Below are 18,706 nucleotides of genomic sequence, written 5' to 3'. Positions count from 1 at the left end.
CCCCCACCCCACCCCAGCTTTCCCCCACCATCCCCATCCCCGCAGCTCCCTCCTTCCTCACTCATTCACCAGCCCCATACTGGCCACTGCTGGTGCCCAAAGGCCTTGACCACAAACAAGCCACCATAGCTCATGAGATGGGGCCTTGGCCTGTGTGGGTGTGGATCAGGGCGGGCTGCCTGAAGGAAGGGGCCTTGGAGCTGTCAGGCAGGCATTGCTGGCAGAGGTGGGAGGCGGAAGGCAGCAGACCGGGCCCAGTGTCCACCATGCTCTCTGTGACGCCCATCTCTGGCTGCCTTGGTTTCCCATCTGCCCCTGCCTGCCCCGCCCCTCCCCCGCCCCTTACTCGGAACCCTGACCAGTGGGCGGGCCACAGCCTGTGCCTGGAGTAACCGTAGAAACAGAACTACACAGGACAGTGAGCCTCCTCTCTGAGTGGGCTGCCTGTGCTCCCAACTGCTGCCCTCCTGGCCTGCCTGGCCAGGCCCCCGCCTCCCCATGCAGCACCCCAAACCCTTCTATGCACCTGCCGCTCCCCAAGAAGGCTTCAGTCCCTGGAGCCTGGACGCCACCAAAGGGCCCGGCAGCCAGCCTGCTTCCGCCTGCACAGAGCCTCTTCCCACTGCGGGTACGAGGGTGGGGGGCACCCATCGGGGCAGGGACCAGGGCTCTGCCCGCCAGCCTCAGGACCCCACCCAGCTGCCTGTTTTTGTCCACAGGTTCCTCCAACGTCTATCACCCCCCAAACCTGGAGAAAGAGGTGTTTCCAGCTTCTCCAGCAGGTACCGGCCTCCCACCAACCTTTGATGACCGGGGAGTGGGCAGGGGCATCTTGCTCCCACCCTTGACCCTAGATGGCTCCCTCCTCCGAAGGCAAGGCCCGAATCCCTGTCCCCCAAAGAGACCCCTGGACCAAGGTCTGTGTCCCTCATCCCCTAGATGGGGCCCTGAAGGCAAAGCCTATGTTTCTTGTTCCCCAAACAGGTCTCCCAAAGGCAGGCCGGTGTCCCCAGCCCCCCAGATGGGCCCCCAAAGCAAGGCCTGGGGCCCCTGACCTCTAGAGAGGGCCCCAAAGGCAAAGCCTATGTCCCTGTTCCCCAAATGGACCCCAAAATTGGTCCGTGTTCTCCATGCCCCAGACGTGCCCCACAGTTTGGACCCCGTCCACCCCAGGCGGGTCCCAGAACTGCCCCTCTCAGGGCCGCCCTCCCTGGCCACAGGTTTCCAGATGGCGCCCTGCGGCTGCTTCTTTGACCCCCGCGTCTACCGAATCGAGTGGGCCACCACCGACTTTGGCCAGTCGTCCCTGTACAAGCTGGCGGCTGGGGGCCCCGCCTCGCCAGGCACCTACTTCCCGGAGGCACAGCACTGCCTCAGGGCCCCGGTGCCGCCCCCGCTGCCCCCACTGTTCCGCCACTACCAGCCGCCCCCCTTGGGGCCCTGGTACCGCATGCCCTGCTTCCAGTCCAAGGGACCCGGGGCCGAGGCCCTGGGCTTCGTAGGGGACAGAGGGTCCCCGGCCTTCGCGGAGCTGCCCCCCACCTTGATCAAGCAAGGCCTGGCGCCCCCGCTGCCCCCCAAGGAGAGCAAGTTGCCCCTCCTGCTCAGCACGCTGCCCGCCGAGGCCACACTGCCCCCTGGCGCCTATGGACCTCTCAAGGGCCGCCTGAGCTGGCTGGATGGGCCCGGCGAGCCCTTGACCTTCGCCTTCAAGGAGCCGCCCCCCGGCGCCGGGCCCGGCCCGCTGTACCCGCCGGGCCCCACCAAGCCCAAGGCGGTCCCGCTGGGGGCAGGCGAGGCCAGGACCCCTGAGGTGGCAAGGGCCTTGACGACGCCCAAGAAGGTGATGCTCGAGGACACGAGGAAGCTCTTTGACTGCCTGCCGGGTGGCGCTGAGCCCGCTGGGGCCCCGTGCAAGCCCCCTGGGCCCGCCCTGCCCGACAGCGGGGGCGGCAAGGACGACTCGTCCAGCGACATCCGCTCGCTGCACCTGCCCGACGAGCTGCAGTCCTCGGACTACAGCGTGCCCGAGGTCCTAGATACCGTGTCCGACATGGACTACTTTTACAACTTCATGGTGCTGGACTAGGAGCCGCCGCCCCGCCCGGGGGGGCCCCCCACCGCCAAGCCCTCGGGCAAGAGGAAGGCCGGCAACCCGACTGCCAGGAAGGGGAGGCAGGGCAGCAAGGGCAAGCAGACTGCGGTCCCCACCAGCGCCAGCCCCTTGGGGCCCAGGCAGGACCTGGGAGCTGCCCCCCATTAAAGCGAATTTGAGCTGTTTGCGCAGTGTCCGGTCAGTGGCATTCAGGGGCCGTGGGCTGTCTCCTCACCCTCCCTGTCGTCCAGCGGGCCCAGGGCCATGTGGCGAGGCCCCTCGGGACCCCGGCGCCTTCCGGGTGCCGGGCTTCCAGAGTAGAGTCGGGGAGCCCTAGACTTGGGGTTCGGGACAATCCCTCGTCTCCTAGCCCCAGAAAATCCAAGTCACCCGGCAGGGATGGGGATGCTGCTGGAAAGTGGGGAGACACTGCCCGGACTCGTGCACTGCAAGGATTTCACCTCCATGTTTGATGGGGAAAGTCAGGTCTGCCCAGAGATGGGCAGGAACTTGCCTGGAGACACAGCAGCAAGCGGGGTGGGGCCTGGGGAGAGGCCTGCGGGCTGGGCTCGGCCTCGGCCCAGGTGGAGGGGCCGGTGTCCCCGATGGTGAATGGGAACGCCCCCGCTCGTGTTCACGCGGAGAGCTGGGGGGCCTGGGGTGCAGAGGCAAGTGCTGGGTGGAGGTCTGAGAGTGGGGGCAGGGCAGGCATGTGGGAGACGGTGTCCACCTGGCTCACAGGTGACCCAGACGGGCATGCAGAGTGCACCTGCAGCCCAGCTGGGGGCCAGAGGCCAGGGTGGGTGTACCTGTCCCAGGATGGGCATCCAGCCAGGCCCCTGCATCTCTGCCTCGGGCCCAGCCACACCTGGGTTCTGCTTCCCAGGGGGCAGGCACGGGGCGGGCTTGCAGTGGTTTTGGAGCTTCAGTGCTCACACCTGTTCCCTCCTGCCTCCGCTCCTTCCCTCTCCAGTCCACGGCGCTCCCTCCCCCCTGTACCCTGGGCCAGGCTCTCGTCTGCCTTTTGCTTCTGGAGAGCCCGGGGCAGCCGCCGGCCACACCCTCCCCTGAAATACTCCAGGCGACTGTGAAGGGGGTGAGTTGGTTTCCCAGTGACACCTAAGGAGGTAAGGAGAGATGGAGCTCCCCTCCCCTGCCAGAGGAAGGGCCCTCCTGCCCCAGGCCCTGGGCTGGGTCTCGGGGACCTTCCCTGCTGGTGTCTGCTGGGGAACCCAGGGCGCTTGACTAGGATCCAGGAGGTGGCTGCGTGTGGGCAGGGGGTCTTGGCTGCTGGCACCATGCCTCGAGCCTACGGGTTCCAGGGCTCAGGGAGACAGAGGTGGCCAGCCAGTCTGGGCTGTACCGGGATCACCGCCTGTCTGTGTTGTGAACAGGATGCGGGCCTGGAGGAGCCAGGAGCTCCCTTCCCCCGCTTCCCTCTCAGCCTGCTGTGCCTGCAGCCGTGTTAGGGGTATTTTTGAGACAAATACGAAGTGCCCCCAAGAAGGGAAGGCCCTGGCAAATGAGGCAGATGTGACAGGATGGGCTTGATTTTCTTTAAGATTAATGCGGGCCAAGGGTTGTGAAATGAGGATCACCTGGCAGCCTAACCCGTCCCCTCCAGAGAGGCGTGGAAGGTGGACCAGGCAGCCCCCGGAGGTGGGGGTGTGGTGACTGCCCACTGCAGTGGGTGTGGGAGTGGAGGTTTTTAACGACTGGGTGGAGAGCGTACTGGGCAATTTTTTTTTTTTTTCTGGCCGAGCCACTTGCGGGATCGTACTTCCCGACCAGGGATTGAACCCAGGCCCCAGCAGTGAAAGCACAGAGTCCTACCACGGGACCTCCAGGGAATTCCCTGTGTCGCGCAGTTTAAATGACCGTTGGATGTGTTCTTTTAACCTCAGAGTGATCAGAAAAGTCATTGAGAAAGTTTTCACTAGAATGAGACAACTGTCCCGTGCCACCTGGGGTTTGAATGAAGTGTGGGAGAGGGAAGCTCTGAACGGATGGATAGACTGATCAGACATGCATATACACGTATGTGTACATTGTATGCACACCTATATGTGTATTCACATGTGCATACACAGGTGTGTACACGTACAGATGCATGCATCTGTACACATGCATACGTGCATGTACACGTGTGAGCATGCATGTTATCTACACACGTGCGTGATGAGCTTATGCATATATACATGCGCACACGTGTGTTCACATTATACAAGTGCTCGCGTGTGACATACACATCACCCACACATGCCTACACACGTACGTGAACGTGTATTATAGACATATGAATACACGTGTAGATGTATGTACACATCATCCACACATAGGCAATATGCATGTACATGTATACACACAGGCACATACATGCACAATATCTACACACGCGTGTATGTGTATGCCTTATGTACCTACGTGTTATATACATGTATGTATACATACCTCTGCACATACGTATACACATGCATGTGTGCACATCATCTGTATACATATGTATGCATAACACAGGTACGTGTGAAATATGTGCTATGCTTCCAAGTTTTGTTCATGGACATCACGAAACACACGTAAGCATGTTGGTCTGCGTATATGTCAGGGCTTATCAACAGAGGTGGACCCACGCCCCGTCCCCGTCTTCTGCAGCCCCCGCCCTTTTCCTTGGGTCTCACGTTTCTCTAACAGAACACGTCAAGTGTCCGGTGCATCTCTGGGACTTGCCGGTTGATGATCTCACCACATGCCCGTGCCGGCTCGTTTCACCAAAAGCTCCTGTTCGCTGGGACTTGGGCCGCCCACCTTCTCACTGTTGACAACCCACGTAGGTGCCGTAGTTCAAAGGGACTGTGGTGCCAGAATGTTGAGGGAGGCAGGTGGGTGTAGAAACCCCACAAAACATGAGTGACACCCACTGCTGCCGGCTCTCTTACCAAACGCTTTATTTCAAGACAACTCTGCCCCCTCCCTGCCACCCCACCTCCAACCCCAGGGCGTGCTCAGCACCTGGCCCAGACACACGCACGAGACTTCCTGCATCTCCTGCGCAGACTGACCCAGAAGCCCTTGACCCTGAGGCCCTGCTCAGTGTGCAGCAGCTCGGGGATCATGTAGGCCAGCCATACAGACAGCAGGGTGGCCCCCGTGAGCAGGACGATGGTGATCTCAGGCGGGAAGATGGGCAGTGGGAAGGCCCCGTAGACGTAGACGCTGAAGGTGGTCTCCAGGTGACAGTAGCTGCGAGGGGCGGGCAGGGAGAGGCCGTGGGGCACCGCCTTTGGGGGCCTCACCCTTCACCCCAGCAAACTGGGTTTTTTTTATTTTTTGGCCACGCTGCTCAGCTTGCAGTATCTTAGTTCCCCGACCGAGGATCGAACCCAGGTCCTCGGCAGTGAAAGCGCAGAGCCTAACCACTGGACCGCCAGGGAATTCCCCCGGCAAACGTTTTAAAACTCACGGGGACAAGAGCTGGGCCTGGAGCATTGACGCCGGGCACTGAGTTCCATTTATATCCACTTAACTTCTATCCTCTATAAATCTGTGGTCGTCTCTGTATTGTGTTGGCCAAAAAGTTCGTTTGGGTTTTTCCGTAACATCTTACATATTTTCGCAGAGATCGTATTTTTCCCCAGGACCCCTGTGGTCCCCTGCTCTGGAGACAAGGGATTCCCCCCACCTCCATGCCCAGGCTCAGTGTGGGGGGCGGGCAGAAGAGATCAACAAAGCTCTCATCACAGTGGACGCGGAGTGGGGGGCTTGAGCGGGGCCACAAGCGTCCCTCAGGTGGCTGCGAGCAGGTGGGGATGGCAGGATGGAGGGAAGGACACCCAGGTAAGGGGGGGAAGTCGCTGGGGGCTCTGCTGGAGGCAAGGTGCAGGGAGGGCAGGGGATGAGCCTTGCAGGCAGACGCCTCTCTCCCCTGGGCATCCCCACCCTGGTGCCTTCTGCCAGTGGCATCCCAGAGCTGGTCCAGGGTCTGGGGCCTTTAGGGAAGGCAGGGTCTCCCCGCGCTTTTGGGGGTGGACTTTGTGTCCGTGTGGAAGGGATAGGTGATGGGGGAGCAGGGAATAATGCCGCCCATGTTCCCCCTCCCAGTGGGAGACGTTAATGATCTGAACCAGCACAGTGGGTGGCGAGTATTAACAGCCAGCTCCTGGGGCAGGGTTGGGCTGGCCTGTAATGAGTGTCAGTTTCCTTTCCGTGGTGTCAGTACTCCGGCTGCCAGCGGGAAGCCAACCGGCTTGCAAAATCCCTGGATATCTAATGATCCGTGTTTGGGAGCCAGTCTACACCGGCCCCTGCACCCCACCCGTTAGACATGGCATGAGGGTGACTCTGGTCCCTGAGGGCGGGGACAGGGCTGCTGGTCATTGCTGTTCCCCCGCACCCAGCATGGCCTTTGAATGAGGATTTATTTAGGAAGTGAACAAATGTCATCCTAGAGGAGGGAGAAAAGTGGGTCCCCCTCATGTGTGCAACCTGCCCCCAGAGAGCCAGCTCTTCCCCCAGAGGCCCCTGGTACAGGGTGACTCACCTGTAGTATGGATCCACGATGGAAATGAAGAAGATGTAGATGCCGTTTCTTTGGTCGAAAACGACCTTGTTCTCTGTCGGGCCTCCCAAGATCTGATACGGGACTTTGGGCCATCTCAAGGGTGCATTGTTGTTAGGGTCGTGGCAGCTCACATAATTCTGGGGAGGAGGACAGAGACGTGCCTGCTGGCCCCGGGGGCCGGGAAGGACCGTGCCAGCCCACAGGCGCTACCGCCGCACACACGGCCCCACCGGTGCCACCACCCACCAGCACCCAGGGGTGTGAGTCCAGGACCAAGTGCCCGCTGGGCAGGCCAGCCGATTGGTGACTGTGGAGCCTTCTTCCCACCTTCCTTCTCCTGTGCCTGCCCCAGCTTTGGGGGCTGCAGGCATAACAGCTCTGCTCACCAGGGTCCCTTGCAACTGTGAGTCTTGGTATGAATCACATGCTGCTGATGGCATGTGCTCTTGGTGTTATGGGCTGAGTTGAGTCCCTCCCACAAGTCATATGTCAGAGTCCTAACCCCCAGGACCTCAGGTGGTGACCTTATTTGGAGATGGGGTCTTTACAGGGAATCAAGTGAACATGAGGTCACTAGAGTGGGCCTGATCCAGTATGGCTGGTGTCCTTAGAATAAGGGGAAATTTAGACCCAGAGACGACACGCACAGGGACAAGACCATGGGAAGATGAAGCAAGCGATTGGGGCGATGCATCTACAAGCCAAGGAATGCAAAGATGGCCAGCAAATCACCAGAAACCAGGCCAGAGGCCTGGGACAGATTCTCCCTCATGGACTCAGAGGGAACCAGCCCTACCGACACCTCGATCTGGGACTTTTGGCCTCCAGAACTGGGAGAGGATAAATTTCTGGTGTTTAACCCATCTGGTTTGTGGTCCTTTTGTTACACAGCCCTAGCTGACTAACACACCTGGGGAACCTGACGGTGGAAGTGAGACAGAGCCACCAGGGCTTCTCGGGAAGCAGTCGTGGGTGCCCAGGTGGCAGCTGTGGCTTCTCCACCCTGCCTTCAGATCCCGGGGTGTCACATAAAGGGGAATATGCCCTTGAACTCAACTGTTTGCCCTTCACCGGTGCATCACGCTGGCTCCCTGAGCTAAACACATACTAAGGGTCTCGCCTACACCCTGATCTTCTGCACTATTTGCCTGTGGACCCAGAAGGGAGGATGGGGCTAGGCTTGTAAACAAGAGAAGAGATGGACATTCCCAAAGCAAAAGTGTAAAAATAGCAGTGAGTCCAACGTTATGAGAAATAAGGAACTCGGGACTTCCCTGGCGGTCCAGTGGTTAAGAATCCACGCTTCCACTGCAGGGGGCATGGGGCTGATTCCTGGTCGGGGAACTAAGATCCCGCATGCACCGTGGTGCAGCCAAAAATAAAGAAAGAGAATAGAAGGAACTCATTTTGCATGGCAAAGTAAGCAAAAACCGAAAGACAAAAGAGGCAAACTGGGGGAACTATTAGCAAATTACATCGCAAATAAAAGCTTAATCTCATGGGTCTATAAAGAGCTCTTAAAAATGCAGAGAAGGGGCCTTCCCTGGTGGCGCAGTGGTTGAGAGTCCGCCTGCCAGTGCAGGGGACATGGGTTCGAGCCCTGGTCCGGGAAGATCCCACATGCCGCAGAGCAGCTGGGTCCATAGCGCAAAAAAAAAAAAAAAAAAAAAAAAAAAAAAATCCTTTGGGAGTAAAAGAAGAAAAGCTGGACTGCATATAAACTATGTGAAATAAAATGGAGACAGCTGCTTTGCCTAAAAACCATTTATTTGCCACAGCTAGCTCCACCTCATGGTTTTTAGTGTTTTAGCAGTTCAGTGGCTGTTTAACAGCCAGCCCATCCAATGACTGTGCTGGACATGCAGGCACTGTGGCTCTGTCTTGATAGAAAAGCCCTCAGGGTTCTACAAAATCGGCCACCAGGGCTGATGGGAAAAAAAAGTAATGGGACAATCTCTTAAATGCATGCATGCCACTTTGAACGAGAGGGCTAATAAAAAGAATGCAAATACAAACACCGGCACAGTCAGAAAATAATAAATAAGCAAAGCTCCGTGTGTGGCTTGTTCTTTTTAAAGAAACGGTCAGGGTGGTGGTGTTTGGTAATATTGCGAATGCACAAAACGCATACCCGAGTTGTAGGAGTTGCACGCGTTAAAATCGTTCATTATCGGTTATGTGAATTTCACCTTGAGCAGAACAGACCGTAAATATAATCAAGCCCCTTAAATGACGGGCATTTGGATGGTTCCAGAAGTTTGCACATCATCAGCAGTCTGCTCCATGAGCGCCTTCGTCCCTACACCTCCGATCGTCTCCGATTCCCTTGGGAGAGATTCCCAAAGAGTTTGTGCATCTTACATTTCCATCCCCTGCCGCCCCATCTAGAGACTGAATGTCTGCCACGCCCCCCACCCATTCATATGTTGAAACCTACCCCAGAAGGTGATGTATTAGGAGGCGGGGCCTTTGGGAGCTGATTAGGTCCTGGGGGTGGAGCCCTCCTGAAGGAGATTGGCGCCCTTATAAAGGGACCCAGGAGTGCTCCCTCCTCCTTCTGCCATGTGAGGACACAGAAGGCACCACCCAGGAGCCAGACACCAAATCTGCTGGCGCCTTGATCTTGGACTCAGCCTCCAGAACCGTGAGAAACCAATGCTGTTGTTACAAGCCGCAGGGTCCATGGTGATCTTTACAGCAGCCTGAACAGACTGAGTCGGCCCCCAACACACAGTGGGCCTGACCAGTCGTCGCCTTCTGCGACCTGTTTTGGGAATAATCAGAACGCAGGCCCTACCTCTCGGTCCCAGGCGAAGGGCCCTTTGTCGCCGGCCGTCTTGGCGATGGTGGTCCAGTTCTGCGGCTGGGAACTGCAGAGGGCCATGTCGGCCGTCAGGGCGTACGTGTACGTGAACAGCCCGTTCACCTCCAGCAGGACGTACTCGGCCTCGACCACCTCCTGGAACTTTCCTTCCCTCCACCTGGGACACACCATACACAGGCAAGGCTGCTGGGGGGCCGTCGTTGGGGGAGGGAGGCTGGGGGCCCTGACGTGTTGTGAGACCATCTGGGGGTGGTGGGAGGTGGCAGAGCAGGGCAGGGCCACCCTCTCCCCCCACCAGGCTGACACTTCTGGGACAGACAACGCGGATATGCAGTGGCAGGTGGGGACAGGACGCTGACGGGGTCGGGGTTGCTTATTTGGACAGGACGCTGACGAGTTCGGGGTCAGGGACTGGGGGTTGCTTATTTTTTGACACCTGCAAACATTCCAGAGGTATACATTTAGGGCGGTGAATTAAGGTTGTTCTAAATCCTTATTTGGGGGGGAATTCCCTGGTGGTCCAGTGGTTAGGGGTCCGGGCTTCCACTGCCGCGTACCCGGCTTCCATCCCTGGACGGGGAACTAAGTTCCCCACAAGACGCGGGGGCCAGAAAAAAGAAAAACAAAACTTATTTTTGGATGCACGTTTGTCTCCTGCCAGGTTGGGGCTTACACCCCTCCTCTGATGGGACCCTTCCCTTGTTCCTCACCCCAGGCCGGCAGGCACCCCACCACGTGGCAGCTCTGAGTTCGGGGCGTGCCCAGCCCACAGTCTCACCTGGGTGTGGGACTGAGGCCACGAGGAGCTAACACGTGACGTTCTAATGAACCTAAGTGTTGCCACGTGTGAGTGGTTTCTGCGACCGTTCAGTCCGTCAACAGCTATTTAGTGCAGTGGTGTGCGGGGGCGGCGTGGGGATGGGGACGGAATGAAGGAAGACAGAATCCACCGAAGGGGGCAGAGCCAGTGGCATGGCCTGAAATGTGTCCCCCAAATTCCTATGTGAAGCCCTAACACCCAGTGCGACTGGATTTGGAGGTGGGGCCTTTAACGAGGCAATCAAAGTTGAGTGAGGTGATAAGGGTGGGCCCTGATGCCACGGGAAGTGGCAGCCTCTGCGGCCAAGGAGAGAGGCCTGGGGGAAGCAGCCTGCCCACACCTTGAACTTGGACTTCCGGCCTCTAGGACTGTGAGAAGGTCAGTGTCTGCTGTTTAAGCCCCCGAGTCTGTGGTGTTTTGTTAAGGCCGCCGAGCTAAGACGGGGAAGGGGAGGGGACGTGTGAGCTGAGAGCTATGGAGGGAAAAGGCAGGGAGAGGATGCGGCCAGAGCAAAGGGGTGGAGAGGGCTCTGGGGGCCTGTGATGATGGTGAGGGCGGCGGGGGGCTGGCGGGGAGGGGGACTGGGGGGTGGGTCCTCACAGCTCCACCACCGGCTTCCATGGGGTGTCGTAGTAGACGTGAATGGGGCAGCCCAGCTTCTCGTAGTGGTAAGGCACCTCCAGGTCCTCCGTGGCCTTCTGACCCCGGAAGTTGGGGTCGTAGGCTTCCGTGTGGGAGAGCAGGACACAGACACGGGCGAGCTCCCACCAGGCGCCCGGACGTCCCCCCACCCACAGCTCCGCTTCTTCCCTGCACATGGGGTCACGATCATGGAGGCGTGTCTGAGCGGGGGAGTCAGAGTCATGGTCGAAATGACCTTGGGACCCCTGCGGTGGTTGACATTCCGGGTCCATTTAGCTGGGCCCCAGCACCTCGACTGTGTTCAGATGAGATTCTGGGTGTTTCTGTGAGGCTCTTCTTTGGGGCAGAGGTTAATATTGAAATCAGTAAAGCAGTGCTCTCCCTAATGTGGGTGCAGCTGGAGGCCTGAGTAGAACAAACATGGGCCTCCCCCAGCAAGAAAGAAGTCGGCCTGCAGATGGCCTTGAACTAGAACTGCAACTCTTCCCTGAGCTGCCAGCCCCCAGCCTCCCCCATCAGACTGTGCACTCACCAGACCTCTACAGTCCGGGAACCAAGTCCTTAAAATAAATCTCTGTCTCTGTCACTCTGTCTCTGTCTCTCTGTGCCTCTGTGCCTCTGTGTCTCTCTGTCTCACACATACATCCTGTGGCTTCTCTCTCTCTGGAGACCCTGACTCACACACTCTCATGCCCCCAGGCGCTCTGGCTGCAGCCTCACTGGTTGGCAAGTCCAGCAGCACCGGTTTCCGTCTCGGCCTTGGGTCTGGATGGGGGACGGACTCTTGGCTTGTGTTGGAGGGGGGAGGGTCACGTCGTAGGAGACCCACGAGTGTCTTCCCATGCCAGGAGGTTGGTGGTGTGCACCAGTGTGGGAGGGGCTCTCTGTGCCGCCCTGCAGAGGGGGTCACCTTGGCCGGCCACCCCCTCCTGCCTTGGCTGGACAGTGTCTGGCCAACTCCGCTAGCTGGGATGAAGAGGGGACCTGGCTCCAGGAGCTGGTGGCAGGCTGGGGAGGGGTCTGAAGGCTGGCCCAGAAGGTGGCAGAGCCTGGGCAGACCTGGGCCAGGGGCCCTGCCACATCACACTGATTCCCCGAAGGCCCAGCCACCTTCCCTACCTGTCTGCTCGCTCCCTCGGATTCCTTGTGGGCTGGATATCAATTGGCACGGTATCAATTTTAAAATGATCCTTTTTTTCCTTTCTTCAAAAAAAAAATTGTTTTCTTTTCCATTACGGTTTAAAAATGATTCTTGGGACTTCCCTGGAGGTCCAGTGGTTAAGACTCTGAGCTTCCACTGCAGGGGGTTTCAATCCCTGGTGGGGGAACTAAGATTCCTCATGCTGGCGCCGTGCGGCCAAATACATAAATAAAAATTTAAATAATGATTCTTGATTCGCCTTTGGCTCATGCATACCTAATGGTCATGTGTGTGTGTGTGGGGGGGCTCACCTCTCAATGACGTAGCTATAGTTGTCCTGAAGGGCCACGGGGTCGAGGACGCCATTGTAACAGGCTGAGATTTCACTGCGAGCAACAAAAGATAGTGAGAAGCTGCCCGAACCCATGCGGGACCAAAGAATTGTGAATTGTTCCCTTTGACATATGTTATCTCCCCATTGGTTGAATTTTGAGCCCTTTCTTACTTTCTGGTTCTCCAAGATGCTCCAGGCTCATCTTGAATCTTCCCTGCCTGGCCTAGAATCAGCCATTTCGCCAAGGAGCCCTAATTCCTTGTATTGGAGAATGATGTTACACGTGGAGATGTGGGAGCTGGGTGTCCTGACTTTTGAGACAATCCTTTCCCTGTTTTTCTTTGTACTGTTACCATCTGTGCATGTATTCTTAAGCAACATGCAGTCCTCCCTTGGTATCTGCAAGGGATTGGTCCAGGATCTGCCGTAGATAACAAAATCCGAGGATGCTCAAGTCCCATAGTGGGGCCTCTGTATCCTCGGGGTCCACAGCCACAGATTCAACCAGCCACGAACTTAAACACGATCCACCCTTGGCTTGTTGAATCCGGGGATGCAGAACCTGCAGATACAAGGGCTGACTGTAGTTTATTTTTGCCCGATTTTGGATTTTTTTTTTCTGTGCCACCCAGCTTGTGGGATCTTAGTTCCCCAACCAGGGATGGAACCTGTGCCCCTTGCAGTGGCAGTGCAGAGTCCTAACCACTGGACTGCCAGGGAGTTCCCCTGATTTTGGATTTTTTTTTTTTAAGACTAGAATCATGCTGTGTATTCTTTTGATTCCGTGCCCACGTTTGTACGATCCATCCAGGCAATTCTGCCCCGTTCGTTTTCGCTGTTGTGACATTCTGCTGTACCAAAACCCTGCACTTGGTTTACCCATCCTTCTGTCGATGGACATTTCAGTTGGCCTGCTTCCAGCTTGGAGCTATTCAGAGTAATGCTGCTGAGAACATTCTGGAACCTAGATCAGTGCAGATGTGCATGAGTGGAATTGCTGGTGGAAAGAAGTGCTTTCCAAAGCAGCCGAAAAATGTACACGCCCACCGGCAATGTCTGGGGGTTCCTGAGGCTGCCAGAGGGGTTCCCATCCTTATAGTACTACTTTGCAGGCTTTGCCAATTCTGCCATGCTCGTGCCGAGTATCGGTCTCTATCGTAGAGTTCATTTTCATTTTCCTATGAAATGGACCACTTTTTCAACACCTTTTTGTGTTTATCAGCCTTTTCCCCCCCTTTTTTGGGAGTGCCTGCTCAAGCCTTTTGCCCATTTTTTTCTATACTTTTTTTTTTCTGATTCGTAGGAATTCTTTATAAATTCTGGATACAAGTCCCTTTTTAGTTACACGTGTGGCAAATACCTTTCCCACTCTCTTTATGGCAGCAGCTTTTTTTTTTTTTTTTTTTTTTTTGCGTTACGCAGGCCTCTCACTGTTGTGGCCTCTCCCGTTGTGGAGCACAGGCTCCGGACTCAAAGGCTCAGCAGCCATGGCTCACGCGCCCAGCCGCTCCACGGCATGTGGGATCTTCCCGGACCGGGGCATGAACCTGTGTCCCCTGCATCGGCAGGCGGACTCTCAACCACTGCGCCACCAGGGAAGCCCATGGCAGCAGCTTTGAAAAGATTGTTTTAAAGACTTTCCTGCACATATGTTCTAAATACTGCTAACATCATTTATTGACTCAATAAAGCGTTTCCCTTTTGGGGGGAAAATCTGGTAAAACCGTCACTTGACTTTATTATTGCCCCATGCAGTGGAGCGCTGAGGCTGGCTCTTACTAGCTCCGAGAGACAGCTGTTATATCCTCAGGAGTTTCATGAGCCAGTAGAGACTCACTTTGGTAGTGATCTGTAGGCTCCATGGGAGCATTTACACCACGGGAATTGGCAAATGCCACAAATCTGGGCCTCCCCCAGAACTGGTTGTCGCTCAGTTGCTGGCACCCCACCGCCCGAAGGGGAAAACGTAGGGCAGTTTGGCCAGTCTTCAGGGGTTCTTCCTTTCTTTTTCTTGGTCTCTCATGGCTGCGTTCTCTGCAGTAACTATGGATCCTGGAGGCAAAGTTCCTCAGATTTTCAGCAGGCGATTAAACGCAAAATCTCTGAGCAGTTTTATAAATTTATTTATTTCATTTATTTATTTTTGGCTGCATTGGATCTTTGTTGCTGTGCACGGGCTTTGTCTAGTTGCGGTGAGCGGGGGCTGCTCTTCCTTGCGGTGCGTGGGCTTCTCACTGCGGTGGCTTCTCTTGTTGCGGGCCACAGTTTCGAGGTGCGTGGACTCAGTAGTTGTGGCAGGCGGGCTCCGTAGTTGTGGCTTGCAGGCTCTAGAGCGCAGGCTCAGTAGTTATGGCGCATGGGCTGAGTTGCTCCGCGGCATGTGGGATCTTCCCGGACCAGGGCTTGAACCTGTGTCCCCTGCATTGGCAGGCGGATTCCTAACCACTGCACCACCAGGGAAGCCCTCTCTGAGCAATTTTCATCAAAATGAGGAACTCAGGGACTAAAAGGGAGAAAGGGAATGAGCAAAGGATGAGGGAGCAGGGAGAACATGTAAATTTCACCAAGTCGGTGGGGGTGGGGGGGTGAGAGAGGGCAGCCACCCACTGTAGACTCTAACTTAATCTGTTAGGATTAATTATTGAGCTGTTCGTTATGGAAATGTTAAACGTATGCAAAAGCAGACAGAGTAGTGTCACCCGACTTTAGCAGTTCTGAAGCAATGGTGACCATCTCATCCAGTCCCCACTCCCCACCTCGCCACCTCTCACTTCTCCCCTCCCCACCCCATATCGACATACTCACTTCTGAATGACGATCTTCTTCTCCAGGTCACAAGGGACTGAAATGAGGGCTGTCTGCAGCGGCGGGGGGATGTGGCGGGGAGAGACAAGGCGGGGATGTGGACGCTGACTCCGGTCAGCGAGAGCACCATGAAAGCCCACGAGGGGGCGCACTTGACGCAGCCGGGACCAGAAACCCTGCGCCTGGGTCACAATGCGGTGTCCAGGTGCCTGGGACTCACAGAGTCAAGTCCTAAGAAGCTGCCTGATCTGTGGGGCACCGCTAAGGTCCCGCCGTCTGATAACCCCCAGCTAGTACAACTGCTCCGAGGTTGGTGTGTCCTGAGGCACAACCCTGGGGGAAGACGATGGGGAAGGGGCAGTGACCTTGGCAACCAGGGCAGAATCACCTCCGTTTCCAGATCCTGAGTGTGAGCTTAGCCAGCCACTAGGGGACAAACCAGCCAAGGCCTGCTGTCATCAGTCTTAACACTAAGGACAAAGAGTATGGGACAGCAAAAGTTTTGGTCCTACCGGTGGCTTAAGGTCCAAGCATGAAATTTCTTTGTTGGCTATGTCCAGAGTGATGGTTGATATTGTGGGTCTCTTTATGCTGCAAGGCAATGGGAGTGTGTGTTATTGCAGTAAAAAGCATCAACAACCCACTCATTCATTTATCTATGCATCCACCCATCCATCCATCCATCCATCCATCCACCCATCCATCCATCCATCCATCCATCCATCCATTTCTCCATTTCTCCATTCATTCATTCATCTGTTCATCCAGTCTGTCCAGAATATTGACCAAGAACATCTGCTCACACATGGTGGCACCACCCTCCCTCTAGTTTCTTCCTCTTTTTGAGTCAGTTTTGTTAATTTATATATAATTACTTATTGAAAAGAGCATCTGAGCCCGTTTTATTATCACCTAGCTGCATACAATGTTTTCTCATTGTTCTTTTTTTAAAATTTTTTAATTTTTAGATTTATTTTTATTTTTGGCTGTGTTGGGTCTTCGTTTCCGTGCGAGGGCTTTCTCTAGTTGTGGCAAGCGGGGGCCACTCTTCGTCGCGGTGCGCGGGCCTCTCACTGTCGCGGCCTCTCTTGTTGCGGAGTACAGGCTCCAGACGCGCAGGCTCAGTAGTTGTGGCACACGGGCCTTGTTGCTCCACGGCATGTGGGATCCTCCCAGACCAGGGCTTGAACCCGTGTCCCCTGCATTGGCAGGCGTATTCTTAACCACTGCACCACCAGGGAAGCCCTGTATATATATTCTTTTTCAGATTCTTTTCCATTATGGTTTATCACAGGATATTGAATCTAGTTCTTGTGCTATACAGCAGGGCCTTGTTGTTTACCTCTCCTATATATAATAGTTTGCACCTGCTAACCCCAAACTCCCAACCCATCCCTCCCCCACCTCCCCCTTCCCCTTTGCAACCACAAGTCTGTTCTCTATATCTGAGTCTGTTTCTATTTCATAAATAAGTCCATTCGTGTCACAGTTTAGATTCCACAAATAAGTGATATCATATGGTATTTGTGTCTCTGTAAGAGTTTAATGGTTCTCGCCTTACTGTCCTTGGAGTGGGGGTAGTCTGGATGTCGGCCCTGATTCCTTGGCTCCTGCTAAGGGGACACCCTGGGGCCACCCACCACTACCATCCGGGTGATGACATACCTGGAGGTGAAGTTGGGGTCAGCCCTGCCCCAGTGCTGCTGCTGCCTCAGTGAAATGTTCTGCAGAAGCAAAAGAGAAAATGCAACTACAAGAGTGGAACAGCCCAGGGTGGTCCCGCAATCAGGGTTCAGGAGAGACGGAGGGCAGGATGGGGGTGTTGGGAGGAGGAACCCGGGAGCCATCCAGCCTGCCTCTGGTTCTAAGCCCGTGAAAGGCTTCTGGAAGCTCATGGGAATGACCCCCGTTCTCCAAGCTCCCTGCCTTTGTCCCGGGGACCCACAGTGGGGCGTGACTTAGTTTCCCCTCCTACTTAGCTGTGATGTGACATGGTCTGATCCAAAGAGTCTGTTGTGGTCTGGGGTCAAGTCCCAACTCCCTGGTGTGACTGTGAGGCCTGGCTCTGCCCTATGGATCCCCCAGACCCATATTTGGCCAAGACCCTCCCGGTGGCCCCGGCTTGTCTCCTGATGCCTGGGTTTACCCAGCTAACTCAGGTCTCACGCCCTCCCCGGGTGGGTCAGGCTCCCCGCCACATCCTCCTTGACCCTTCTGTGTGACACCTGCTGCCCTCACTCTCTGGGGGACTGCGGCCTGCCTGGGGTGGGGGAGGGGCGGGGGCTGTGTCCCCTCAACATTCCACAGCACCTTATCTGGGTGTGTGTAAGGAAGGGAAGCAGGGAGGAGGTCCGACGAGGGACACCCTGAGGCGGCTGGACCTGGCTGGCCCAGTCGGTCAAGGCCGAGCCCCTCTCCCGTTGATCCGGGTTTGGGGGGGGAGGGGGAGGGGAGGGGGAGGGGCGAGCTCACCAGTCTGTGCTTGGTGTTCCCCTCGTAGGTGTAGCCGTCCTCGTAGATGACAGCCTGCAGCCCCAGGGAATGGGGGTTGCTCACCATCACCTGGGGGCGGGATGGGAGACGCACGCTCTGTAAGGCGCCAGCAGGCGCGGCGGGGAGCAGCTGGGGGCGCACCCACAGGTGACCCCGGTCCCCCTTCAAACTGAAGACCCAGCTGGCTCTGCAAACGCAGCTGCCGGCTCCGTCCCCAAATGCACTCGCCCCCCCACGGCCCCCCGTGTCATCCACACCCCCTAACTGTGGCTCTGAGTCCCGTTGTGCAGACAGCCTGGGGTTGCAGCCTGCAAGACGCAGAACTGTCCCTGGTGCGCGGAGGGGCCCGTCCTGCAGGGGTGGGGGAAGGGGGGGTGATGAGAGGGCACAAGGCAAGAGCCAGAGCCAGCCTGGCGCCCCCTCGCGGGCCCTGGTCCCAGCTGGCTAGACATCCCCTTGAATCCTTACACTGGCCCACCCCGCCCACCCCCGTTTTCAGCTTCATTGTTTGCACCCAAGAGTCCAGGCTTGGACACGTGGGTTTCCAGGAGGGAAGCCGGCGCTGGCTGAGCTGAGAGGGAGGAAAAGGCATTTTTGGAAAGGTTCTGGGGCAGCTCCGAAGAAGGGTGGAGAGCCGGCACAGGGGTGGTGGGAGGGGAGTCTGGGCTGGCAGATGGACAGCCACGGCCAGGCATGTGGACACTGATGAGGAGGAAGAGGAGTTTCTAGGGGGCTTCCTGAGTGAGTGTGTCTTCCGGGAGGATGCCAGGGAATTTCCAGAGCCTGGGAATTGTGGGCACAGGATGTGAGGCCAGGGATGCTAGGGATGCCAGGTATCAGAAACACTTGTCAAACAGATAAAGCATGCTTACTAGTGGGATTGGTGATGTGTTGGGCCGGGGTATCATGAGGGCCGTCAACTCCAACTCACTCGGGGCGCAGCGGGTGTTGGGACCCCCGAGGCGCATCCCTTTCTAACCATTCCTCCCTTCCT

General features: G+C 56.6%; 1 protein-coding gene and 1 pseudogene across 2 annotated transcripts; one reads left to right on the top strand and one right to left on the bottom strand.

Moving 5' to 3' along the window:
- The first annotated feature begins 266 nt into the window (after positions 1 to 266).
- On the top strand, positions 267 to 2,263 carry LOC307051496 (proline-rich protein 22-like; annotated as a pseudogene). Its single transcript has 3 exons — positions 267 to 628; positions 720 to 782; positions 1,221 to 2,263. The product of its transcript is annotated as a proline-rich protein 22-like (transcript).
- Positions 2,264 to 2,577: 314 nt separating this feature from the next.
- On the bottom strand, positions 2,578 to 18,680 carry LOC307051107 (cation channel sperm-associated auxiliary subunit delta-like; the record flags this gene model as incomplete). The annotated part of the gene is made up of 12 exons (XM_079701457.1): positions 2,578 to 2,750; positions 3,095 to 3,180; positions 5,105 to 5,335; positions 6,633 to 6,790; positions 9,451 to 9,634; positions 10,898 to 11,026; positions 12,392 to 12,466; positions 15,220 to 15,272; positions 15,732 to 15,810; positions 16,885 to 16,943; positions 17,692 to 17,781; positions 18,585 to 18,680. 12 exons carry the CDS (start codon positions 18,678 to 18,680, stop codon positions 2,578 to 2,580), a joined length of 1,413 nt encoding a protein of 470 aa, XP_079557583.1.
- Positions 18,681 to 18,706: the final 26 nt, after the last annotated feature.

The sequence above is a fragment of the Hyperoodon ampullatus genome (assembly GCF_949752795.1).
Source record: "Hyperoodon ampullatus genome assembly, chromosome: 4".
Lineage (NCBI taxonomy): Eukaryota > Metazoa > Chordata > Mammalia > Artiodactyla > Ziphiidae > Hyperoodon > Hyperoodon ampullatus.
Note: the sequence above shows the minus strand (reverse complement) of the source record. Positions and strands in the feature narration are given on the sequence as shown.